Below are 27,660 nucleotides of genomic sequence, written 5' to 3'. Positions count from 1 at the left end.
TAGGGAAGAATATAGAAAGTTGAAATGGAAGAAAAACTACTTATAGATGTTAGTAAACTAATAAACCACCTAGTATGATGCCAAACACTGTATTAAGCACTGTGTGTGGGTACACATATAAAACATTAATTATCTTGAGTCTGAGAGAGAAATCGGTATGAGTGATAACAGAAGTAAGGATGAGAAAATTTAATGTATTGCTGAAAGTGAAAAAGACTTTAAAATTTAAAATGGCATCCAGTTTATTTCTCAAGATTACTTCCAATTAGTGTGTTGAAATCTAGGCAAGAAAGAACTAGTATGTTGGTGAGAGTTTTAGTGAGGGGTATATCATTCTAATGAGCAAAATCATTAGAGTTTAAGAATCTCAGGAGTTAGTTTAGTTAGGAAGGTGCATGATAAATGTTCCCAATTATGTGTGGGAGAGAAGAGTGGTGGAATGATTTTCAACAGGAAAGATAAGTCTACAAGTCCATGAGAAAAGGTAATTCAGTAAATGTTAGAATGGTAGGTAAAGAGCAGTGTAGTAATGGATCCAGGTGAGTTAAAGACACAGCATACTAAGGGAAGGAAAGACTTTAAACCTTATGGGTCATTTGGGAAATTAGGATTTGGGGGGATTTCTTTTATCCTCTTTGTTTACATTCAACCAAATGCCTTCCTCTTCATTTCCTAGCCTCAGAAATGTGATAGAATATCCCTGGGCTTAAGAGCAAAGAGCCTCAAATTATCTTCTTCATCCTGGCACTAATTTGCTTTGTGACTTGGGGCAAGTCACTTCACCTTTGAGCCTCAGTTACCTCATCTCTAAAATGCAGAGGTTGGACTAGATGGACCTTAACGTCCCTTCTAGCTCTAAAATAATTCTCTAAAGCTTACAAAAACTTTGCTATTAAAACCTTATTTACCTTATTAAATAGGGAAAAACCTTATTTACCTTACTTTTGATTGTGAATGAACCAATTCTCAGTGATCAAAAAAGCAAAAGTAGAAAACATTCCCATAAATGGTCTTTATTTCTCTTTCCACTAAAAACAATGTATGTTTCTTTTTTGCTACGTTAAATTTAACAGTGTTTTCTTTTTGCCATTGGACTTTTTTTTCCCGTTAACACATTTTCTCACCCTCATTGGGGAAAAAAAATCTTGTATAATGAATATATAGTTAAGCAAAATTAATTCCCACATTAGCCATTTGTAAAAATGTATATGTTGTTTTGTATCTTGAGTCCATCACCTCTATCAGGACTTGAGTAGCATGCTTCATTATCAGCCCTCTGGAATTTTCATTATTCAGAGGAAGTTCTTAAGTCTTGCAAAGTTGTCTTTTTTTTAATTTAAAAATAATTTTTATTAATAGCTTTTGTTTTTTTCCATGACTAGAATTTCTCACATTTTTTTCCCCATCATTTTTCCCATCAAGGGAAGAATTCTATATAACTAATTTATTTCAGAGGAAAAAAGAAACAAGGGGCGGGTAGGTGGCACAGTGAGTAAAGCGCTGACCCTGAAGTTGGGAGGACCTGAGTTCTGGCCTCAGACACTTAACACCCACACAAAAAAACTAGCTGTGTAACCTTGGGCAAGTTAACCCCAATTGCCCTCCAAAAGGTAAAAAAAAAAAGGGGGGGGGGAAATCAAACTGATCAACACATTGAAAACATCTGCAGAAATATTCAGTGTATCACAACAATTGTCCTACTGCCTCTGTAAAGGAGTAGGGTGGGAATGTCTTCACAAATTTCTACTTTAGGTTCATAGATAAAGAGAAACTTTTACAGGCCTCTCCAGACCATTGACAAAAGCTCTTCAGGGTTTTGGCTGTTCTTTGAACTGATCATGGAGGAGGACTGGTACTGGAAAATGAAACTTCACGAACCTTGCAGCAAGCAGGAAACATGGCAGTCTACTGAATAGTTGGAGCTGTTCTAACTGCTGGTACCATTAGTAGTTAAGAGCAGGAGCAGGGTCCAGAAGCCAGTCCTTATCAATCTACAGTTTGTACAAATCTGGGGATACGTGCATGCATTTCATGGTGTTGATGTTGAGTCTCTAAGAGGAATTTCCATAGTATCATGTGATAAAAAGCAGCAAGAGAGCCTGGATAGCATGGACAGGAAGTAGGAATGTCTGGGGTGGCATTCTGGAAGTGATTGGATTGAATTTACCACCATGGAGTAGTTCAGTGCTTGGTTTTCTTCATATTCCAGTGTCAGAGCCCAAGGGTCTTTTGTTTCTGGCTGAACAGTATCCATGGAAATGGACTGGATTTGGGCACTTCTTTGCCAAGTCCCCAAAGTGATGTGTCTGATCCTGGGGCAATGACTTCTATTTTCCCACTTGCCCATCAAACTCAGTGTGTTAGCGTGTACTCCTAATGTTGAGGTTTAGTGTTTAGGGGTGCACAAGAATCCAAAATACCACCACATCGCGTCCTGCTGTATGAAAAAGTTGTTTGTCTTTACAATGTTGTTGTTATTGTATAAATTGTTTTCCTAGTTCTGTTTACTTCACTCTGCATCAGTTCATGGAAATCTCAGGTTTTTCTGAAACTGTCTTTTCAACACAATAATATTCTGTTACATTCATATGCTATAATTTGTCCCACCATTCCTTAGTTGATGAGCACTCCCTTACTTTCCAGTTCTTTGCTACTACTAAAAGAGTGACTATAAATCTTTTTGTACAAACTGTTCCTTCCCTCCTCTTTCACCTTAAAAACCACCTTGTGTGGTGTAGGCAGGCCTAGTAATAACATTTCCTAATATTTTTGTCCACAATGCTATCATTTTCCTAAAGATAATTAAATAATAAAAACAATTTTTTCAGTTCTTACTGTCCATAGTTTTATAGAACTAATCTTTGGATTTGGTTCTACAGCTGGCACTTCTGCTTGGTTCTGCTGGTCTAATTTTTTATTCTTTGCCTATTAGAAGATAGTGTTCAGCATAGCTACCTTATGATGTGTTTTAAAGTCTTAGAAGAGTAAGAACACTGCCTTTTATTTTATTATTTTTTAACTAAATTTTTTAATCAACAAAAATCAGCTCTCTCCCCCACTCCCTATTAAGAATGAAAGAAAAAAAAGCAACCTTGTGTAAATGTGTGTGTGTGTATAGGTAGATAGATATAGTCAAGCAAAATAAGTGCCCACATTAGCCATATCTAAAAGGGAAATATGCATGTATTTATATATGTATGTGGGTGTATGTATGCATGTACATATATACACATGTATCATTCCGTGTCTGATCTCCATCAGGAAGTAAATTACATGTTTCATCATTAGTTTTCTGAAATCATAGTTGGTCATTACACTGGCTAGAGTTTCAGTCTTTCAGAACTGTTTGTCCCTATGATACTATTGTCACTCTAAAAATCGTTCTCCTGATTATCTTAATTCCAACAAGTCTTGCCAGGTTTCTCTGAAACCAGCCCTTCATCATTTTTTATAGCAGAACAGCACTTTATCATATCTATATACTATAATCTATGTAACCCTTCCCCAATTGATGGGCATCCCTCATATTCCAATTCTTTACCACCTCAAAAAGTCATAAATATCTTTGTATATCCTTATATATAACTTTTTTTATATATAACTTTGTATATCCTTATATATAACTATAGTTTATTTTTCTTGGGACTAATTCTTCCCTTCATCTCCCTTCCCTCTTAATTTTCCCTTCTCTTAACTATTTCCTTGTTGAATGAAATGTATTTTTGTACTCAAGTGTGTGTCTCTGTGTGTGTGTGTGTGTGTGTGTGTGTGTCTGTCTGTCTGTATTCTTCCCTTCTTTGACCATTTCAGATAAGAAATGTTTAGGTGTCAGTTGTTCCTTCTATCACTTCCTCATTTTTATAGATTTCTATTTATCAATCTGTTTATGTGGGATGATTTTCTCTAACCTCCCTGCCTCAGTTGTTCCTTTTTTGAGAGGAGGGAAATTGGGGTTAAGTGACTTGCCCAAGGTCACACGGCTAGTTTTTGTGTTAAGTGTCTGAGGCCGGATTTGAACTCAGATCCTCCTGACTCCAGGAGTGTATTCCTTTTCTCCTTCCTTTCTCTTCTTCTTTTAAGATCATTAAGACATAATAGAACCACTTCTAGATCTCTGTGACCACTGATGATGATTGGGTTTTGTGGTGAATAAAATTGCAACACAGGCCCACTGAGACACAGTTTTCTCCAGGGCAAGATAGCATTTTATTAAAAGTAACATGTAAACTGTTAGTAAAATGGGTCATGTTGGTCATCTCAGCCAAAAAACCAGGGACCCGAGCATGATCACTTAGGCTAACCAATAGATAGGATCAGTGCAGCTTCTCTCAGGGATCAGAGACCCTGAGTAAGAACAACACATGATCTTGAAACTTATGTGTGTCTTCCTTTTGATTGACTTGACAAGGCAGTGCTTGCTCCTGGCAAATGTAAAACTATCCTGATTGGTAGACCTTTCTTTTAGTGAGGAGGTGGATTAAGAGTTACCTTAGCTTGTCCTTATTACTTCCTCTTTGGGAATTTGTAATAATCCTCAAGTGATAGGATTAGTCTTCAGTTAAGGAAAGTGGGTTTTCTGTGAAGCCCATCACCACTCCTTTCTCTTGGCAATTAAGGAATACTAATTGCTCTATGAGATTCACTTGCCTCTAGCAATCTTGGCTGGAAAAATAAAAACCATCTCAATGAGTTCATCCCCCCCACTTTGATTTCCCTCTTGGAGACCAAGTTACCCCTAACTTTGATGAGGAAGAGCGAGGACATGAGAGTATTCCCCTGGGGAGGGCCTAACCTAAGCTGGTACAGAAGGGGGGAATACCACTTGAATCTTGGATTGGAGGTGGCAGGACTAGAAGTGATCACATTCTTCTTACCATGCTTTAGTTCCAATTGGGAGAGATCTTTTGAGACAAGGTTTTGATAAAATGGGGAAAAGGATAGATTACAGAGTAATGATAATTACCAAATGATACAGTATAACATTAATTTTCTTCAGCTTGGGAGGACCACATATCATAATAAAACCTTCTTTAGTTCATTGTCATTGTTCATTTGACCTTACTGTTTTGTGTTTCTCTTAACTCCAAGTGTTTAAACTTCCAAGTTTCTCTTCAACTTTGTTCCTTTCATTAAGAATGCTTGGAAGTTCTGTATTTCATTAAAGGTCAATGTATTCCCCTGTAGGATTATACTCATTTTGGCTGGGTAAGTAATTTTTGGCTGTAAGCCTATAATCCTTTGCCTTCTAGAATATCATTCCAAATTCTCCATTCTTTTATAGAGATTGCTACTAAGTCACGTCTGATTCTAACTATGGCTCCTTTACTTGAATTCATTGCTAATAACTTCTTTCAGTATTTTTTCTTTGACCTATAATCTCTGGATTTAACTCTAATGTTGTTCTAGGGAGTTTTCACTTTGGAGTTTCTTTCAGGACCAGTAAAGTCTGTTTATACTTTGCCCTCTGGTTCTAAGAGATTTGGGCAGTTTTCTAAGATTTCTTGAAATGTGCTGTGTATGCCCTTTTTTTAGGGCATCATGGCTTTTAGGTAGTCCCATGATTCTTTTTTTAATTTTGCTTTTTGCAGGGCAATTGGGGTTAAGTGACTTGCCCAAGGTCACATGGCTAGTAAGTGTTAAATGTTTGAGGTCTGATTTGAACTCAGGTCCTGACTCCAGGGCTGGTGCTGTATTAACTGTGCCACCTAGTGCCCCTTGTCGCATGATTCTTTTTTTTTTTTTAAGCAATTGGGGTTAAGTAACTTGCTCAAGGTTACACAGTCAGCTATTTCTAGGTGGGTGCTAAGTATCTGAGCCTGGATTCGATCCCCAGGTCATCCCGACACTGGGGCCCGTGCTCTTACTTGCTATGCTACCTGGCTGCCCCTAGTCACATGATTCTTAAATTATTTCTCCTTCTGTTTTACAGGTCAGTTGTTTTTGCTATGAGATACTGTATCAGCAATGCCATATTCAAAACGCCTATGGAAATTACAGATATGCTGATATAATTATCCATCACAAGATACATCAGGTTTGCCATATGGGGGAATAAGCTAGAAAATTTATTAAAATACCAAAAGACCGAGTCCCAAAACCAGAAAGTGAAAGCCATCAGAGTAGTTATGACATTGGCACAGGTAGATAAAGTAGAAAGCACCCACATTCTCAAGCCTTTAAAACAGAACAGGCTACCTCAGGCAAAGGTCCTCCTTTCCCTACTCACAGCAATCACCCAGGGTCCAGGAAGTGTGCTCCCAGCAGCTCCGGCCCCTGGCAGTCCTCAGCAGGAGTCCTTAGCAGAAATTCTGTCTTACTCAAAAAGGGCTTCGCGCTGCTGCCGCTGCCGCTGCCTCTGCTGTTGCTGCTGCTGCCGCCGCCTCCGCCATCACCGCCACTGCTAGCCACTGCAGGAACTCTAGTAGCTTGGCTTCGCTTCCTCTTGCTCCGCCCCTTCCTGCTACATCAGCAAGTCCAATGGGGCATGGAAGATCTTTAAATCCCATAACCCTTACAGATACCTTACATTTTCTACATCTTTTTCAGTCTTTTGACTTTGTTTAATATTTCTTGTCTTAGGCAGCTAGGTAGTACATTGGTATGGGACTAGATTTTGAGTCAGAAAGAACTGCATTTTCAAGTCTTTTATTGGGTCATGTAAATGCTAGCTGTTATTATTACTGTAATCAGAATCATTGGCTACTTTTTGGTCCTTTCTGTAAAATGTCCACTCTAAAGTGGGGATAATAATAGACTTACTTACCTTGCAGGGTTGTTGTGAGTCTCAGAACTGAGACTCCTGGAGCATACCGTGTTTCTCCGATAATAAGACACTGTCTTATTAACTTTTTTGTACAGAAAAAACACCAGAGGGCTTATTTTCAGGGGAGGGCTTATTTTAATGAGCATTGACAGCAATTTTAATAAACAGGTAAATGTGAACAAAAAAATGTACCTTTATTCAATAATGAATTCAATAAAGAACAGGATGACGCGCTCACTGCTGCAGCTCTGATTGGATGCAGCTCGGAGCGCAGTGTGCGTTTCACGGGGCGGGGGGGACGGTGCATACAGAGGGTACCGTAATGTAGCGTGTAGCGCAGGGGATCACCTTCACTACAGCAGCAATCTCAATAGGGCTTATTTTCGGGGGAGGGCTTATTTTAGAGGAATCTTACACAGTAAGGGGAGGGCTTATTTTTGGGATAGGTCTTATTATCAGGGAAACACGGTAGTAGGAACTAAAGAAATGTTTATTCCTTCCCTCCCTACCTCCACTCTAGTTTTCAGGGGAGTTTTTTTGCTTGGGCAAGGTTATTCACCTCTTTGTGCCAAGTTTCCCATTCTTTCTTCCATAACATTCTTTTCCAGTTTTTTTTTTTCCTTCTAGTACCATCATCTCACTTATAAAAACATTTTTAAAACTTTATCTTTTCCAAGAGTTCTAGATGAATTTATGCCCCAGTTGTGCATTTCTTTGAGGCTTTGCTTGTAGATGTTTGAGTCATTCTCTTTTTCTGGGTTCATGCTTGAGCATCCCTGTTACCATAACTTTTTATAGTGGGATTCTTTTTTTGTTTGCTCAAGTCCACTTATGACTTCAGGCTTTATGTTAGGACCAGGCTCTGTGTGCTTCTGGAAGATAAGTCTGGACTGATCCTGGGGTTAATAAGTGGTGTGTTATTCCAGGCTCTCAGGGACAAATCAAGACCATAGACCTGAAAACTTTCAGCGTTCTTTCCAAAGTAGTCTGTTCCAGGACAAGGCCTGAGCACTGCCCTGGTACCGCTCTCCCCTTGCTCCCACCCTCTAGATCTTCAGCTTCCTGACCTGAATTTGGGTTTGAACAACAGTAAACTGCTACTACACTCAGCTGTTATCATCCAGCAGCAAATCTCTGCGGGTTCTGTGAGACAGAACTGCAGCCTTGCCTTTGGTCTGGGTTTCCTGCCCTGGTTATTCCTCTGCAGGCTTCAGACTGGGCTAGAAGTTGGGACTGAGAAGCCACTCTGGTCCTAGGGTCTGAGCTCCACCACTGTTGCTTGCTTCTGAATTTCTTCTTTGCTGGTTACACAGGTTCAGGCCCCACAAATACTTCTCACTTCTGCTTAGCTTCCTCAGTCTGTCCCAATGTGACCTGGGATTGGGGAGAGGGCAGCAGAGATGCCAGTTGGCACTTATTCAGGCACCCCATGCAAGGTGCTGTCCTAGCGCACAGCCTTTCCTGTTCTGGAGTACTTCAGGCCACGCCCTGGACCTAACATCCACAGACCTCTTTTTTAGTCTCCCTGGGTGAACAAGGGATGGAAAAGTGATTCACTGTCATTTTTCTCTTGGATTTCCTCATCAGGATCTGGGGGAGACAGCATCTCACAGTATTTCCTAATACGAAATACTTTTCAAAGTATGCCTTGAATTCTTCCACGTCCATGCATAATTTGTTACAATTTTATTCAGTTCTCTTTTTTAAAAATTCATTATTTGCATCAGATGTTGCATTAAACTAGCGAATTAATTTATGGAGCATTAAAATTTTTGTGAGAATCATAAATCCTTTAATATTCAATACCTCACCAGTTATTTCTGTTGTATAGTTATATTTATAAAAATAATATTCAAGTCTTGAGTTAGTTTCCAGATATTTAATGTTTTTCATCGTAAGTGATGTTTCTTTTTTTAAAAAACATTTTCCTGATTTGTTTTTATATAAGAATGGATATTATTTAACTGATTTAACCTTTATTCTAAACCCTTGTTGTATTTATTTTATATTAGTTTGATTTTTTGTTAATGTTATCTGTGAATAATATTTTTTTTTATTAATTTGTTTCCTTTTAGTTTACAGGATTCAATTCCACAATTCCTTGAATTTCACATTTTGTCCCCCTCCTTCCCCTCCCCCCCCATGGCAGCTTATAGTCAAGTATAGGATCTGTAAATACTTTCACATTATACATTGGTCAGGTTATAAGGACGGATTGTACCAGCTGGAATGAAAAATGGTAAAGAGGACATAAAACCAAATAAGAGAACGAAAAAGATCAGGTATTTTGCTTCCACCTGGATATAAACTTAGTTCTTTCTAGTTCTTTCTCTGGATGTACATTTTTCTCTCCATCATGAGTCTTTTGGGATTGACTTATATCACTGCATTGCTGAGAAGAGTCCAGGCTATCAAAGTTGGTCATCACACATACGTTGTGTCTGTAATTGTGTACAGATTTCTCCTGGTTCTACTCTTCTCACTCAGCATCAGTTCTTTTAAGCCTCTCCAGGTAAATATGAAGACTGCTTGCTTCTCGTTTCTTATAGCACAGTAGTATTCCATAACATGCATATACCACAACTTGTTCAGCCATTCCCCAATTGATGGGCACCCCCTTAATTTCCAGTTCTTTGCCACCACAAAAAGAGCTGCTATAAACATTTTTGTACATATGGGTCTTTCTCCCATTTCTATGATCCCTTTGGGATATAACCCTAGGAGTGGTATTGCTGGATCAAAGGGTATGAAAGTATTTATAGCCCTTTGGGCATAATTCCAGATTGCTCTCCAGAAAGGCTGGATCAGTTCACAACTCCACCAACAATGCATTAGTGTTCCAGTTTGCCCACATCCTCTCCAGCATTTGTCATTTTCCTGTTTTGTCATCTTAGCCAATCTGACTGGTGAGATGTGGTACCTCAGAGTTGTTTTGATTTGCATTTCTCTAATCAATAGTGATTTAGAGCATTTCTTCATGTGCTTATAGATAGCTTTAATTTCTTTCTCTGAAAACTGCCTGTTCATATCCTCTGACCATTTATCAATTGGGGATGTTAATAATATTTTGAAAAGTTCATTTGTAGCATTAATTGTTTTAATTTCTTTTTCTAGTCTAAATGATATGGCTACCATTTTTTAAAGTTTATTTCACTTTTGTTTCAACATCTTCATTTCCTCTAATAGCCTCTCCTTTTCTCTTTTCCTGAAGACTATCACTTGTTTTAACAAAGAATTTAAAAAGATTAAAAACTCTTCAAAACTCCTCACCAACACCTCTACAACCCAGTCTGAAACAATATGCAATGTTCCGGACCTTAATCCCCTACTTCTGCAAACAAGGGAGCAAAATCCATTATAACTCTTCTTTAGGGCCAAACTTGGTCATTGTAATTTCACAGCATTCAGGCTTAATTTCTCGTGGTTCTTGCTCATCATCAGATCATGTTGCATGGGTTAGAACACCTACCCCAGAATTTAATAAAAAACTCAGAAGCTTCTCAAGGTAGGAACAGAAAGCATTTATTCAATTCTTGGAAGAAAGGGGCATCACCTCCACTAGGACAGACTAGTGGAAGGAGGCCGGTCACAGAAAACAAAATGTGGTTGTATAGCCTTCCACAGACAACCCCTCCCACTGACCTTACCGTCATTGGTTGAGAGCTCGGGCCTCACAATCTAGCAGGGAAATCTACCCCTGATACAAAGAACAAGGAAACAATCTTCAACCAATGAAAACCAATCTTGAGCCAATGTAAAGCATTTAATACCTTATTTGGCAGTGGGTGATAGTAGGGGAGGGGTAAGTTTTAGATTTGGTTTCCCAGAAAGCCAAATTTAGGCCTTTCTACAGAAGAAACCCAGCTTCAGTTTGGAGCACTGTCTCCATTTTATGAAAATGCTTTCACTTACTTCACTCATGGTCCTGTGAGAACAAGCAGATATGATGATCCCACAGATTTAGTATACCACATGCAGACGTGCTTACATCCTGTGTTCCCATGCCTTCTCCTGGATCACTTCTGGGTCAGCAGCTTGTTTTCACAGAAAAACTGAATTGAAAGCCCAGCCTTAAATTCTATAAGAAGTCTTTACCATCCCCACACAATATTTTATATTCTGCATCAGATTATATAAATCTTCCCATGTTCTTCTATGGTTTTTATGGTCATTGTTTAATATTCCATTATGTTTATGTGTCCTGCTTGTTTATCCATTCTCAAATTGATGGACTTCTATTTTCTTTCTGGTTTTTGTTTCTATTAAGAACAGTTGTTTAATTTTTTTTTTGACGTATCTGAAAGTTGACTAGTTTTTTTTTTTTTCATTTTTGTTTTCCAGGGCCAGTGCTTTACTCACTGCGCCACCTAGCCGCCCCATATTACTAGTATTTCTAAGTGTTCTGTAAAAATGAAGTAGTCAAAGCAAGCACCCTCATTTTTATAGGGGCATTTTTTTTAGCCAATAGTATCTATCACATAGGAAGTGCTTTAATAAATGCTTGAAGAATTTAATTGAATTGGGAATCTTGCTACTCTTTTCCCATTAGACTCTTATTTTGAAATCATTAATTTTTTATTGTGTTTAGGAAAAGAGATTTTAATTTCTTTTTAATGTGTTTTAAAACTAATAATTTACATCAGTCTTTTCTGTGTTATTTTTGACTTTTAAAAAATAAATTTTGCTATCTTTTGTGTTTCTATTTAAACATTTATTTTTTAATTAAAAAGCATTGGAAAAAAAAAACCCATCCATCTCTCTGATGTCCCTGTTCTCCACCCTGCCCCATACCTCTCACCCCCACATTGGGCAATAAAAAAAGAAACCTAAAAAATAACAGTCAAGCAGAACAAATTCCCGTATTCCGGTATGTCCCGAAATGTGTGATAATTTTTGCATTTTAAATTTATCACTTTTCTGTCAGAAAGTAGGTGAGTGGGTATGTTTTATCTTTTTTCTTTTGGACTTAGAATTTATCATTATGTTGATCAGAGTTTTAAAGTCTTTCAGAGTTTATCTCTATGATGTTATTTTATAAATTGTTCTCATAGTTCTGCTCATTTCACTGTATCAGTTCATAAAGGTCTCACTTTCCTCTGAAATTAGTCACTTTATCATTTCTTGTGGCACAATAATTATTTCATTAAATGATTTAATTCCATTCAATTCATACTATTCAAGTATAAATTCAAGTACTAGGACTTATTTAGTTATTCCTCAATAGGACACTACTTTAGTTTCAAATTCTGGCCATCCCCAAAAGAACTGGTATAAATGTTTTTGTACAGATCATTTTCTTTCTCTGATTTTTTTTTTTCAGGGTATTGGGATAGCTGAGTCAGTGGCACAGTTTGATAACTTTCTGGGCATAATTCCAAATTGCTTTCCAGAAGGGTTAGACCAGTTCCCGGTTTCATCAATAGTGCATTCTTGTACTTCTCTTTCTACTGCCCCATCATCTTGTCATTCTTGCAGTTTGATAGATACTGTGTGTAACCTTAAAGTTGCTTTCTGGCATTTCTCTAATTATTAGTAACTTAGAGCACCTTTTTTTTTTTTTAAGAACATCTTTTAATATGATTATTGATAGTTTGTATTCCTTACTTTTAAAACTTCTTGTTCATATCCTTTGACTTTTTGATAATGGCTCTTGATGTTTAATTTTAATGATTTTCTTTTTATCTTGAGTACAAGCCCTTCACCAGAGAAACTTGTTGCAAAGATTTTTTTTCCTCATTAACTTGTTTTTTTTTCTTTCTGATATTTACTACGTTAGATTTGTGCAAAAACTTTAAAATTTTGTATAAACAAAATTAACCATTTCAAATTGTGTGATGCTCTTTATTTCTTCTTCAGTCATGAACTTTCCCCCATCTATAGATCTTATAGTGGTAATTCCTTGCTTCTCTGATTTGTTTATGATTTGACCTTTTATATCTAGGTCATGTATCCATTTGGAATGTATCTTGTTATGTATTGAGAGGTTTCTTTTAATCCTGATTTTCTTGGAGTGCTTTCCAGTTTTCCCAGCAGTTTTTACATTAGTGAATCCCACCCCTAGTAATTGGGGTCTTTGTGTTTGTCAAATATCAGGCTATTGTGTTTATTTCCTTATATTGCACTGACTTCTTTCTCCTTTTATAAAAAACCAGGACCAAATTGTTTTAATGTTTACTATTTTGTAGCACTGTTTGAGATTTGGTACTGAAAAATCCCTTTCTGACTTTTTTTCCATTTTACCCTTGAGATTTTTTACCTTTATTTCTCCATATGTTTTTTTAAAAATTCCCCTTTTATAAAATATTCTTTGGAGAATCTGATAGGCACAACATTGAATTTTAAAATATATTTTAAAATCCTCCCCAAAGTAATATCCAATACAAGTTTCAATGTAATAGTCACACAAAAGATAAATTTAGCTTCAATGGAAAACAAAAATACTTGGTTTTCTGTTAGGGTATTTAACTTATTTATAGAAGGGAACTGTGTATACCCTTGGGTAAGATCTTTCTTTCCCTGAAAACTAATCACTGGTTCTGCCTTCACCTAGGAATAAGAGATTATAGCCTCCATTTAAGGGGAAGCCCAGAGAGATAAAAACAAGGATTGTTTGTTTTAAATAACTTCTGTAGATTGAGGAGAATTGTGATAGTGAATTGACTTGAGGACAAGCAAAGAAAAAAATTGGGGGAACTAGATGGTAGAGAGCAGCTAAGTGGCACAGTGGATAGACATCTGGACCCGGAGTCAGGAAGACTCATCTTCCTGGGTTCTAATATGACCTCAGACAGTGTGTGATACTGTGTGACTCTGTGCAAGTTACTTCACCCTGTTTGCTTCAGTTTTATCCTCTATAAAATGACCTGGAGAAGGAGATGCTAAACCACTCCAGTATCTTTGCCAAGAAAACACCAAATGGGTCATGAAGGACTGAAATGATTGAATAACAAAAAGCTGGTAGAGAGAAAGAGCTAGCCAAGGCCCTTGAAAATGAGCATGGCTTCTTAATTTGCCTGGGTCCCTGAACTATGAAATTGGATGGAAAAAATGTAACATCTTTATCCTGTATGTGTTTTATTTTATACATTTTAAAACATTCTGAGAAGGGATCCATTGGTTTCATATTTCTGCCCTGGGGGAGGGAACAGGTCCATGGCATATATAAAAGTAACAAATCTTTAGAAAAGTGAGATTCTGTAGGAACTATGGAACAATTATTTTCTTTTTATTTTATGATTTTTTTTTACTACTAATTTGTTTTACTACTTCCCTTCATCCTTATTTCCCACATTGTGATATTTTGTAGCAAATCTCTTACAATAACTAAAAGAAAGGTCAGGGTTCTGTTTCCTGGGGGCAAGACAAAAGAGGAGAGGAACCTACATTGATAACTTGGAATTGGGAACCCATTGAACAGAGGGAAAGTGTTGGCAGCTAGAATCCAATAGAGGACACCTGGGAATTTTGTGATTTTTCTGGTGAAAGGGAAAAAAATAATATCTTAAGTAATTGTGGCCCAGGGACTGACCCCTTAACTGTGGCTTTTAGGTATTATAGTTTTAAGAAGCTACTTTGCTTCAATTTTAAATTACAAGATAAAAAGAGAACCAGCCCCAGTCTCTAGTGGTTCCTTGTTAAGTACCTTAATTCTGGAGAAATGGACCTTCTATTTTGTGGAATACTTCATTTGTAATACTGGAGTCCTGCCTCTTAACCCTGCTGCCAGTGTCCCTCCCCTACTACTCTGATCTTGGAGTCTCAGCTATTTGTTACCTGCTTCTTCACTTCTTTCACAAGAAAGTTCATAAGAAGTGTTCGTAGCCTGCCATGCTGAGAGTAAGCAAACATGTTCTAATATCATTCTAGAAGAAATAATCAGTAATTTCATTTGATCTGAATTTTGTTGCATTTGTACCATTAGTCTCAGATTAATGTCAGATAAGCAGTTTTTAAAAGCACCTAGTATGTGTTGAGCCCAGAGGTTATAAAATATTGTCATAAAATGGTGATAAAAATTTGTTTTTGTGGCTCTACATATTTTCATCTCGGTTTTTTCAGTCATTCCTCAATTAGTGGGCATCTATTTTGGAATTGTTACTGTGAGATATATGAAACTTTTGTCTCTGTCTTTTGAGCCTCTTTGGGTATATGCCCAAGAGGGGAATCCCTGTGTCAAAGGGGCAAACAGTTCAGAAACTTTTCTTGCATGACTCCAGATTGTTTGTTTTGGCAGCATGGAAAGAACATGGAGAGAATGCCAGCTCTGGAGTCAAAGGACCTGGGTTTCAGTTCTTACTGCTCTTACTGTATGTGTGACTTGGCACAAGCTGCTTCACATCCATGGACCTCATTTTCCTCCTGTGTAAAATGAAGGCAGTTGGACTTGGTGATTTCTGAGGTCCCTTCCAGATCCTATGAATGAGCCGGTATATGATCCCACTCACAGTAAGGCAGCATGCCTGGCTTTCCACAGCCCTTCCAGTTTTGTGGGTGTGCAGTATAATCTCCACGTGTTCTAACTTAAATGTCTCATTGTTTTTAATGGTTTGGAACATTTTTTTCATGTGATTGCATTTCAGTTAATCAATAAACGTTTTTAAGTGCCTACTATGTGCTAGGCACTGTGCTAAGTGCTGGGGATATAAAATGAAGCGAAAGACAGTATCTGCCCTCAAGGAGTTTGCAGTCTAATGGGTCAGACAACATGTAGACAGATATGTCCAAAGCAAGCTCCACATATGATAAATTGGAAATAATTAACAGAGGGAAGACACCAGAACTGAGAGGTAGGTGAAGGTTTCCTGTAGAAGGTAGAATTTTGGTTGGGAAGAAAATCAGGAAGGTAAGAAGTGGAGGGAGAGCATTCCAGGCATGGGGGACAGGCAGAGAAAATGCCCAGAGCTGAGAGATAGAGTGTCTTGTTCATGAAACAGCCAGGAGACTAGTGTCACTGGATTGAACAATGCTTGGAGGGGAGTAAGGTATAAGACAATCAGAAAGGTAGGAGGGCATTATATTATGAAGAGCTCTGAATGTCAAACATTTTTTTATTTGCTCCTAGAGTCAGTGGGGAACCTTTGGAGATTTTAGGAAATGTGTTTTAGGAAAATCACTTTTTAGTGGCTGAATGGAGGATAGATTGGGCTTGAGAGAGACTAGGCTATTACAATAGTCCAGGCATTAGGTGATGAGGACTTGCATTAGAGTAGTGACAGTGTCAGAGGAGATAATGGGCCATATTTGAGAGATGCAGAGGTAAAATCAACGGGCCTTAGCAACAAATAGGATATGGGGTTTGGTGGTTAGTGATAGTATAGGGGATAAGTGATAGTGAGGAGTCAAGGGTGACACCTAGGTTGAAGGACTGGAAGGATGGTATGACCCTTTACAGTAATAAGGTTGAAGGGGGGCAGGGATCAGATTAGGGGGAAAGATAGTGAGTTTACTTTTGGGATATATTGAGTTTATATCTAATGGAAATCCAGTTTGGGATATCTGAAAGGCAGTTGGAGATGTGAAATTGGAAGTCATTAGAGAGGTTGAGGCAGGAAAGATAGATCTGAGAATCCTCAGCATAGAGATGGTAATTAAATCCATGGGAGTTGATGAGATCACCAAGTGAAGTAGAATAGTGGGAAAAGACAATGAGGGTCCAGGACAGAACCTTGACTGTTAGAGGGCATGATATGGAGGAGGATCCAGGAAAGGAGACAGAGAAGATGTGGTTAGATAGGTAAGAGGAGAACCAGGAGAGAGTAGTGTCCTGAAAACTAAGAGAAAAGAAAATATAGAAGAGAGAGTTATGAATAGTGTCAAAGGCTACTGGGAGTTCAAGGAGAAGGAGGATTGAGAAAAGGCCATTGGATTTGGCAACTAAGAGATCATTAGTAACTTTGGAGGTCGGAGTTTTAGTGGAATGATAAGGTCAGAAGCCAGAGTGTAAGTGGAGAGGGACCTATGGCTTTTTTTTTTTTTTGAGAAGTTAAGCTATAAAATAAAATAAAAAAAGATTCCTAAATGGAGGCCTAGGTAGCTGAGAAAGCAAGCATTTTATAAATCAATCAATTGATCAATAAACATTTATTAAATAACTACTAAAAAAAAGAAGTTAAGCTATAAAGGGCAAAAGAAATATAGGATGATAATTGGGGATGGATGGATCAAGTGAGGTTTTCAGTATAGGGGAGAAGTGAGCATGTTTGTAGGTAGTGGGAAATGAACCAACAGAGAGGGAAAGATTAAAAAAAGTGAAATAATGAGGAAGACAGAGGCAACAGCCTATTAGAGGAGTGGAGATGGAATGAGATCCCTTGAACAAATAGAGGAATTTGCCTTGGTAAAGAATAAGGCTGTTTTATCAAGGCATGAAGGAGGAGACAGTGGCAGAAGTCACCTGAGTGATAAGAGATGAGGAAGAGGAGAGAAAAGGGAGTTTGTAGTGTGAATGGCCTCAGTTTTAGGCGAAAGTCTCAGCTGAGAGAGTGGGGGACGGGGAGCTATAGGAGGTTTGAGGAGGTCTGAAAAGGTTAGGAAGAACCACTGTGCTGAGTGGGATGGTGAGTTGATAAAGGAAGTATAGTAGTATTGCCAAGGGCCCATTTGAAATTATGTAATATAAATTTGTAATGGACTCAGAATAGTTGCATGATTTTTTCCATATTCATTTAGCATCATGTATTTAGGAGTGAATGTGATAAATGGTGGGAGTGATCTAGGGCTGAGGCTTAATTGGGAGTAATTGGTGGATAATAGGGACCAAGTCTTCAAGAGTGGAGGACAATGTAGAGTTGAATTGGTTCTTCAAGGAGTTAAGATGGAGAGGAGAGAGTGGCTAGTGTAGTAGGGGAGATGGCCTGGGAGAGAATTAAGGGGTCAGGGATTTGGAGGGCAGAATATGGATGAAGAGTAGGGCTTTTTAAAGGGAAGGCAGAGGGAAAGGTGAAAACCAATAGATTATGGTCAGATAAGGGAATTCCATAATTCTTGAACATAGAGAGGTGATATTCTTTGCCTCTCTTTAATTTCTGTCCATTGGTTCTTAGTTCTGCATTCTGGAGCAATGCTAATATGTATATCTTATCTTCCTTATGACAGCCTTTCAAATATTTGAAGACAGAAAATCCTTTTCCCCTTTTACTTCTTACCTTATATTATTAAATTTATCTGTATATAGAACATGTATTTCTCCCAACTTATCATTCCCCTAGGAGACTACTATACTCTATGAAGGTAAGAACTCTGTTGCTTTGTCTTTGTATCCCCAACACCTAGCATGATGTCCACTGAAATATTTACTCAATTGAATTAATTGTATGATGTTGGGCAAGATGAAGTCTTGTATCCTCATTTGTAAAATGGGAATACCATGTTTCCCCGATAATAAGACACTGTCTTAAATTTTTTTGGACAGAAAAACACCAGAGGGCTTATTTTCAGGGGGGGGCTTATTTTAATGAACATTGACAGCAATTTTAATAAACAGGTAAATGTGAACAAAAAAACGTACCTTTATTCAATAATGAATTCAATAAAGAATAGGATGACACACTCACTGCTGCAGCTCTGATTGGATGCAGCTCGGAGCGCGGCGTGCGTTTCACGGGGGGGGGCGGTGCATACAGAGGGTACTGTAATGTAGCGTGTAGCGCAGGGGATCACCTTCACTACAGTAGCAATCTCAATAGGGCTTATTTTCGGGGGAGGGCTTATTTTAGAGGAATCTTACACAGTAAGGGGAGGGCTTATTTTCGGGATAGGTCTTATTATCGGGGAAACACGGTAGTAATATTTGTACAACTTTTCTAGGGTTGTTGTAAGAATCAAATGTTATGTGAAAAGTTCTTAGTAGATTATAAATGCTATATGAATCCAAAAAAAACAGAATTTCAGAATTTGAAAGGATCTCATTGACCATTTGGCCTAACAGCTCTACTGGAGCAAGAGTCTTTCCTGCAAATAACTTGCTAGTATTCAGCTTTTACTTGAAGACTTCCATATACACTGCTCCAAAGAGGGAGGCAATACTACCTTCTGAGTCCGTTTTACTTCTGGATATAGCTAATTGTTATGAATATTTTCCTTTACTCAGAGTATCAAATTGAATACTGTGATTTCATAGATATGGATGTTCCCTTCAAAGATCCAGAGAGCAATCTGTCTTTGCCTCCTTAACCTGTATTTCTCCTTTCTATGCCATGTCACAAAATCACCTCAAATTGTAAATCTAATGTGTTGGAGACTTTTTTGCTTTCCCTGGACAGTAAATGGGCTATCATTAGTTTTCTGCTCCTCTTGCTACATAGCCAGTTTATTTTATTTTTTTGGTTGAACACTTCTTTGATGATGAAGGTGATAGTTTCCATAGTAATAGCAACATTGCCACCATTGACCTGGAGTGTAGTCTCTGAAAAAATTCAACATGTGTGAGAAGAGTAGAGTACAGTATGCCCAAAGCAACTCACAGCCCCAGTGCTGTAGTATCCCACATCCTTGGAGGCCTTTCTTTTCTCAGTGTCCTTGCCCTTCTTCCTCTGGTTATGGTTTTTGTTGGGCAGGTTGCTCATTCGGATTTTTTGGACCTGTTCTCTCCTAGATATACCGTCTCCTGAGCCAATGGTGTACTAAAAGATGCCATTTTGGGGGTGGGAAGGCTGTTGAAGAGAGAGAAATCTCCTTCCTCCCAACCACTACACTCTGGAGGAAGCAAATGGGAAAAGGCCACAAGTGATTCCCTGTCAAGCCGAGTTTTTCCTTCATAGCTTGCTATCTTTGCTTTACAGACATTACCCACTATTTTCCCTGACTTTCTTTAGTGTTTGAAGAATTGACTAGCTTGCTTTTTAAAGACCATTAGTTATGACTGGTCTTTTAACTAGATAATGGGTAGTTGTTTTTTTTCTGCACCAAAGCCTTTAGTGACAACCGGACGGCCCGGGCCCAGGGCCCAGCGCCTGCTGCCCTTCCCAGCAGACGGAACCACGGCTACAGGGGCACAGCTGCGGGTTTGGCCACGCTCCATCATGGACGCTCCGAACGCACTGGGGGCGGGCAGCTGCACCAGAGAGGCCCGGTCAGGGGCCCGGCTTCGGAGGGAGGGGCCCCCACCAGCGCCCCGCCGACGCACGGGCTTAGGCCAGCTGCTTCTTCAGCTCCGCCACCACCTGCCTGGGCTCGGGGAACTTCAGCTTTCCGGGGGGGACCCTTTTTAATCCCGCTCCAGAGCTCGAGGCGGTTGCCGACGGGGCGCTGCAGCGTTACCTCGAAGCTGCTCCTCGAAGCTGCTCCGGTGGGGCTTGGTAGGGCTCAGCAGCACGGGCAGCTCCGGGCGGGCCAGGCTCAGCGCCTCCGCATGGCGTGTGTACACACGTCAGCTGCGGCAGTGCTCAGTGACCACGCGGGCCTCTCCTGCAACGCCGCCCTGTGCCATTTTCTACGGTTTCTCGGCTTCCCCGTCTGCCGACGCGTCTGCCTCGCGCTTCCTCCCGCGAGGAGCCATGGCGCGGGCAGGGGACAAAGCACGTGGAGATCACCAGCCCGAAGCTTGCTGCCCGGCTCCGGTGCCTAATGGGTAGTCTTTCTAAAAAAAATAATTAATTTTTAGTTTTCAACATTCAGTTACACAAACTTTTGAGTTTGAAATTTTCTCTCCTTCCTTTTCCTTCCCCCCTCCCCAGGATGGTGTGCAGTCTGATATAGGCTCTACTTATACATTCATATTAAACATATTTTCATATTAGTCATGTTGTAAATAAGAATTATAACTAGTGGAATGTACCATGAGAAAGAAGAAGCAAAACCAAAGAGAACAAATAGTATGCTTCATCTGCATTCAGACTCCATAATTCCTTCTGTGGATGTGGATAGCATTTACCATCTTCAGCTTTTGGAGTTGTCTTTGAGCCAAGCCTGTCAAAGTCATCATACAATGTGACTGTAACTGTACAGCGTTCTCTGCTCATTTCACTCAGCATCAGTTCATATAAGACTTTCCTGGTTTTTCTGAGATCCTCCTGCTCATCATTTCTTAAAGCACAATAGTATTCCATTACATTCATACACTGCAACTTGTTCAGCCATTCACCAATTGATGGACATCCCCTCAATTTCCAGTTCTTGGCCACCACAAAAAGAGCTGCTATAAATGTGGACCCTTTTCTTTTTGGGATAGAGTGATATCATAGAATGATCTTTTTGGGATAGAGCCCTAGAAGTGGTATTGCTGGGTCAAAGGGTATGCACATTTTTATAGCCCTTTGGGCATAGTTCCAGATTGCTCTTCAGAATGGTTGGATCAGTTCACAACTACCAACTATGCAGCTAATGGATAAGAACTTCTTCATACCTTCCCAAGGAGCATGAAATGTAAATACTTCATAAACCATGAGTGGGTCATTTCCAGTTTTAGGTCCTTTCTAAACTTGGGGTATTGTCGTTCAGGTTTTGAGCCATTCAAGGTCTCAGACCACTTGAGGTACAAAGGGAAGAGCGTAAGCATTTGTATAGTGCCTACTAATAGTAATAAGTGCTTTACAAATATTATCTTATTTGATCCTCAAAGTAATTCTTCAAGGTAGGTGCTGTTATTGTCCCCCTTTTATAGTTGAGGACACTGAGGCCTACAGAGGTTAAGTGACTTGCTCAGGGTCATGGAGCTAGCTAGTACTGGATCTAAGTTAAAATTACTTCCACAAGGGGAGGCTTAGTAGAGGTGCTAGCACTTGAGCTAAGCACTGAAGGATAAATCACATCTCAGCTGGAAGAGACGAGGTGGTTGACCATTTCTGGTGTTAGGGAATAACCTGATCAGAAGTTTTGTAGAGGTAGAAAAAGCATAGAAGGTATTTTGTGGATGTCCAATTTGACTGGAAAATAGAGTACGTAAGGGGAGATATGTGAGGTCAGGCTAAGAAGGAAGGTTGAAGTTGAAATATGTTGTAAAGGGCTTTCAAAGAGACAAACATTTATTTACTTCCATGCTATTTGAGGGTATCTCTGGCCTTGAATGTGAGACTGAGTTTAGTTTTTATTTTTGATTAGTGAAGTAATGGAGATCATATCGGTGTATCAGGACATCAGTCTGGCAGGAGGAGTATGTAGAGTGTATTGGGACAAAGTGAGACTGAGGTAGTCAGAGGAAGCCAGTGAGGAGGCTGTTTCAGTAGAAGAGGTAGAGAGAGCCTGAATTAATAGGGCTTGATAATTGAGGATGTTTGGGGTCACAAGGAGAAGCTGAAGATCATAAGGTCATTGGTTTAGAGCTACAAGAGACTTCAGAGGCCATCTTATACAGCCCCTCATTTTACAGAGAAGGAAACTGAGGGAGCTTAAGTGACTTGCCTGAGGTAACCCAGATAGGAATCATCAGGAAAAGGTTATGCACTGAGATCCTCTGAATTCAAAGCTTCCACAGAGGCCCTCCAATGACCCTTGAGGTTCTTAGCTTCACTGCCTGGGAAAATGGGGTTTCTTTTACAGATAGGGAAGTCAGGAAGAACAAGATTTTAGCATGTCCCTTTCCTAACTGAATATTGCTATGCTTGTGTAGTTTTATTATAGGGTAATTTTAATATTAGGCTATATCAAATGTAATTGTCAAAATGAGGTTATGACAAGGCAAAATACATGATATTTTCAATTATTTGCTTCTTTGAGTTATCTGCGCTATTTTTTTCTCTCCATTACTGTCATAGTGTAAAGATTTTTTCCATTACATTTCCACAACATGTAACTTAGAGGCATTTTTCTAAGTACATATAACATGCAATTTTTATTTTCCAAAGGACTGAACTACTTTATCTTTCTCCTTATTTGTTAGAATTCATTTGACTTATTTCCTTCCCCCTTCTAGGTCCTAAGAAGTAGTACTAATGGAACGGGATGCTTCTCTGAGGACTTGATACTTCTGACTTTTGAAGAGCTGCTCTTTGAATCTCTCACATTCCTCATATAGTTACCTACAGCCCTATCCCCTGGAACCAAGCTGCTCTGCAAACATTCATTTTCTCTTAACAATGGGTATTGGCAAAAACACCACATCAAAGTCAGTAGAGACTGGAAACTCCACTGAGGGCAAATATGAAGATGAATCCAAACACCCTGCTTTCTTCACTCTCCCGGTAACAATATTATTAATATTTACAATATTATTTAACAATAGTATTAATATTTATAATCTTCTTAGTCAGAACTCTAAGTAATTTCAGTATTTAACCAATATAATATCTCAAATAAGTGCATTTTCATCCAAGGGTAAGACATTGGAGGAAGAGAGTGCTGTTGATTGTGAGAACTTCTGTGGTGTTAGTGGCTAATTTTCGACTTTTCCTTTTTTAAGCCTTTTTTTTTTGCTTTTTGGAGGGCAGTTGGGGTTAAGTGACTTGACCAAGGTCACATAGTTTTTGTGTTAAGTGTCAGAGGTCAGATTTGAACTCAGGTCCTCCTGACTCCAGGGCCAGTGCTGCATTTACTGCGCCACCTAGCCACCCCTTTTTAGGCCTGTTTTTACAAAAACTAAAAAGCACTTACTGAAAATTAAGTCTAGGAAGGAGATATATATATATTGTCATTAAAAACTTAGAGCTGGTTAGGTCACAATGTGGAAAAATTGAGGCTTAAATTTATCAGCAAAAACGTGATAGGATATTACTCAACTTTTATACTTGAGCTACAAGTTAGGAGATGAATAAATTTCATTGTTCAGAATACAAATGTTCATAATTAAAGGTGAAATAATTTTATCTGAATAAGTGATGTCAACCAGATATGATAGATTACTTGATGTATTATAGATAATGCCAACATTATTTTCAAGGTGCAGGATAATCTGGTAGGTTTAAAATTACCTTAAATGATTATGTTTTAAAATCTCTTTGAGTGGTTTGCCTTAAGGTTTCTTTGATATTGCCTTTTGTACCAGTGAAGATTTTCCTGTACAAGATTGTCAGTCATTATTTTACTTAATGTGGTGAATATCAATCATAATACCTTAGAGTTCCTTGTAAAATAATTCAGAATTAGCTTTAGTAGTATGGTCATAGTTCTGCATTTAAAAATACCGAGAAATAAAATCCTTCAGAACTTGAACTTAAATTGTTTTTGTATTTTTGATGTTTCCTTTACCTTATACTTTAAATAAGATCTCACTGATTTAAAATGTGGTCTTGTTACTTCTTTCCAGAAGTTGGCTAGGGAGTAAAAGTACTCATGAAGAGCCTAATAATACTGTGTTAAAAGGGAATTGGAGCATTGTCTCTGGAGGGAATACCCACCTTGATGAAGTCATGGATCCTGTTAATATTTTACCTATGCAGTATCACACTCAGACTTAATGCAGAACTGGAGGCCTAGTGGGGAATACAAGGAGGAAATGTCAGTTCTTCAACTACCTTAGTCTTATACATCTCAGCAAAGACCAGTGAACTCTCCTTAGAAGCTTTTTCAACAAAAATAGAAGACACGATAAAATGAAATGGGCTTAGAATGGTTAGTCTGAGGGCATATCTTGGAGATGCATCATTTCTTGGAGACACTGAGAAGTTCAGTGATTTGCTCAGGGACACATGGGTAGTCAGTGTCAGACCTGGGCCTTAGGTTCAAGAGCTGAGCTGGGAGAAGAAGAAAGGAGTGAGCATGGTTGATTTTCCCACTTCTTCAAATGGAGGTCCCCAGGAGGAACTCGAAGTTCTTTCTTTTTAGTAGTTGAGCAGTGCCTTGATAGATTTTAAGATAAACATTATTGTCTGTAATTTCTTAGTAGTCAAAAGTTGCCTCCCTAAGTATACAAAGGTTTGTAAGAGTCCATACCTATAGGAGTGCATGGGGGATTGAATCTAGTGTTTGTTATCTAGTAACTCTGCAGTTAGAAAATAATGTGAATAAACCTGTCGTTTATTTTTAAAGGTAGTAGATAGTAGGTTTTGGGATACATGTGAATGAAGTATGGCAATAAATCAGAACAAAAAACATAGAAGAAATTGTTAGAAGAGCTGCCATTTGTCAGTAATACCTTCAGGAAAGTACAACCAGGGAAAGATAGCATGTCAGCTCTGCAGTTCCAATGTAATGTATGGATTAATATCTTATTGACTGTTTGAATCTGTTGGGCCTCCAGAAGAAACCAAGTTAATAACCTGAACTAATGAATGCTGGCATAGGCACAGATATGTAATACAATCCACTGTTTATTTCAGCAGGGTCAGTATTTTACTGTTGAGCTCAGGTTTGAGGAAATATTTTAAGAATACTTAAGGTTTTACTTCCCCCACCTTCTTTAAAAACCGTTTGTCTAGGAATATTTATACCTTTTCCTTGGATGGAAACAGTAAGTTATTTAATGGAGAAAGGGGTTTGTGTGTGTAAGGATTTGTGAACTATATGCTTGGGGTGATTTAAAAGTGAACTTTTTAAAAAGTGAACCTCAGCCTAACTAAATAAAAAATTACAACAGTGAATGAGTTATGATAGTGTAATAGATTACATAAGAAAATATATCTAATGGTACTAACTCAAGTTCTTATTTATATAACACTATAGATTTTATAAATACTTGATAGTAACCCTTTGAGGTAACAGTTAGAAGCATTATTATGTCCATTTTATACAAAGGTGCCCATTCACAGCTAATAAGTATTAGAGATAGCACTTGGAATTGAATGTACTCTTTCAGTTAGACAGTACCATTATAATTTTAATATCATTGAACTTACTAGTTTGAGATTTTCTTAGTATTTTTTCTATCTTCCTTAAGAATACTCGGGATGTTGAGTTGAAGGACATAAGAATCTTTCCTTAAAGATAAAGGTACAGTTATAAGGCATCCCTTTCAAAAACTCCATCCCTCTACAAGTCTCATGTGAAGACCTTGAAAATTTCACATTTTAGTGCAGTTGAATGGGCTTTCAAGCTGGTTAAGATGAGACATCACTTATGTTGGCATCTTTGAGCATAGAAATAATTTTCAAAACTTTTGGGAAAGAGTGTTCCATGTTCAGGCATCATGACTAACTTTGTTGAAAGTAGTAAAAAAAATGTTAATTTTCAGTCTGTTGTAAAACTTCAGATGAAAGTATTTGACTTGTCGGATTTTTTTTCTTGTGTGTAGGCAAAAACTACAAAATTTGATTTATTGTCTTGTGTTCTTATTTTGAAACCTTAAGTTTTTCAGAAATCTTATAGCCCATAATTGGTAGAAATTTAGAGTAAATCAGAGAATACCTGGTTTAATTTCCTCCCCCTTCATTTGTAGCTGGACTTTTCCTTTTGCTGTAAATTGATACTTAACACTTTTATTAAAGTGATTTTATAATCTAGGAAATAAATGAAGTGGAGAACTTTTTATGAACAATGGGAAAGTAATTGGTGCTTCTAGGAGTGAAAAGAGACAGAGTTGTAATTTTTAAGTTCTTAGACAAGGATACCAAGGTAACAGCAGCTAGGTTTGAAATAGTTGTTGGATTAGGTGTTGCATGGGAGAATTTTTCAGGAATAAGACTAAGAAAGAAATGAAGGAGTGCTGTCTGATACATAGAAAGGCTAATTGGCAAGCATAGTAAAGTACCTGAAAGAAAACAATGAAACCAAGCAGTCCAGATTTGGGAGGAGCTGCACAATTAGCAGTGGGAGGGAAAGTCAAATTGTAGGTGGGACTTAGGGTTGTAGAACTTTAAAAGAGAGGATAAGGAGCTCAAAGCATCTATTGAAAGGGGACAGTGAGTCAGCCCCGCAGTAAACTAGGCTAATGATTACAAGAGGTAGAACTTTGTGGACTGATGGATAAATGGAAAGGGAGTGAGGTGAGTAGTGGGAAGTTTATAGTGGATGATAATGGCAAATACAGAGACCTAAGGGGATATAGAACGTAGAAAAAAGATAGGGGTTTTTTTTCCTTTCAGAGAAAAGACAGGGTTGTTAGTGAGAAAGTCATTTAACAATAATTTTCTAAGAGACAAATTTCAAAAAAAGATTTTTTTTTTTGGTTAAACTAAACAGAGGAAAGAAGTTAAAGCAAGGATTGGTAAAAATAGTCTCATTTTCAGAGGAAACATATGAGACCAAAATACTTAATTCTTTGTGTGAATAATGATAGATGCTCTGGCTTAGATCATCAGTCAGAGCCTTTAACTTACTAAATTCCAGAATATTGTATTTTTTTCCCCTTAAAATTCAGTCCTGATTTTATAGTTATTATAGTCTCTTTATAATAAATAGGTTACATTCTTCCAAAAGCATTTGTTAAGGACCAATTAAGTACCACATTCTGTGCTCACTTCTGGGGCTAAGAGACAAAAGGGAAACATCTTTCCTCAAGGCACTTATATTTGATTGGAGGAAAACATTATCTATGTGTACATATAAATATAACACAGAGAAAGCAGTATTAGCTAGAGTGACCAAGAAAGTATCAGGGAGTAGCTTGAGCTAAACTTTGGAGGAAGCTTAGGAATTCTGAGATGAGCAGGGTGGGTAGCATGCAAAGTATTGGGGTAAGAGATGGGATATTGTGTATGATAAACAGCAGAGATGTCAGCCTGGTTATACTGTAGAATTATATAAAAGTAGTAATGTGCAGTGAGACCAGGAAGGCTTTTGTCAGGAGATTTTGAAGGGCTTTACATGCCAGAGCAGTTGGTATTAATAGGGCAATGATATCATTAGCCCTGTTCTATCAATGAAGAATTTGAATTACTGTGTGATTTAAGGAAAGTTGGTATCTTTTAGTTAGTTTCATGAAAATAAAGCAGATTTAAACAACTTAGTATGTATTTGAATATACACTGTGCCTGGCATATAGTGGGTGCTTTAAAAAGTTTATTAAATATTTCCATATTACACATTTTGAAATAGGTCACCTAACTTTCTTGCAAAAAAATTTTGAAGAATTAGAAATATTGGGGGAGATT

The 27,660-nt window shown here is 38.2% G+C and overlaps 1 protein-coding gene and 1 pseudogene across 2 annotated transcripts in view; one reads left to right on the top strand and one right to left on the bottom strand.

Annotated features, from left to right (window-relative positions):
* The window catches only part of SLC23A2 (solute carrier family 23 member 2), a 116,445-nt gene that overhangs the window by 39,523 nt on the left and 49,262 nt on the right, over window positions 1–27,660 (top strand). For both annotated transcript variants that reach the window (XM_069068880.1, XM_069068881.1), the window contains one exon: window positions 22,611–22,878. In XM_069068880.1, coding sequence (XP_068924981.1) covers window positions 22,774–22,878 — 105 coding nt within the window. In that variant the 5' untranslated portion in view covers window positions 22,611–22,773. The remainder of the gene's footprint in view (window positions 1–22,610; window positions 22,879–27,660) is intronic.
* LOC138146923 (selenoprotein H pseudogene) lies at window positions 19,891–20,258 on the bottom strand (annotated as a pseudogene).

This window comes from Petaurus breviceps, unplaced genomic scaffold (assembly GCF_028583685.1).
Source record: "Petaurus breviceps papuanus isolate PSGF00001 unplaced genomic scaffold, PetGlider_PUasm1.0 90775, whole genome shotgun sequence".
NCBI lineage: Eukaryota > Metazoa > Chordata > Mammalia > Diprotodontia > Petauridae > Petaurus > Petaurus breviceps.
The sequence above is the reverse complement of the archived record's forward strand: the minus strand, read 5'-3'. Positions and strand labels throughout refer to the sequence as shown.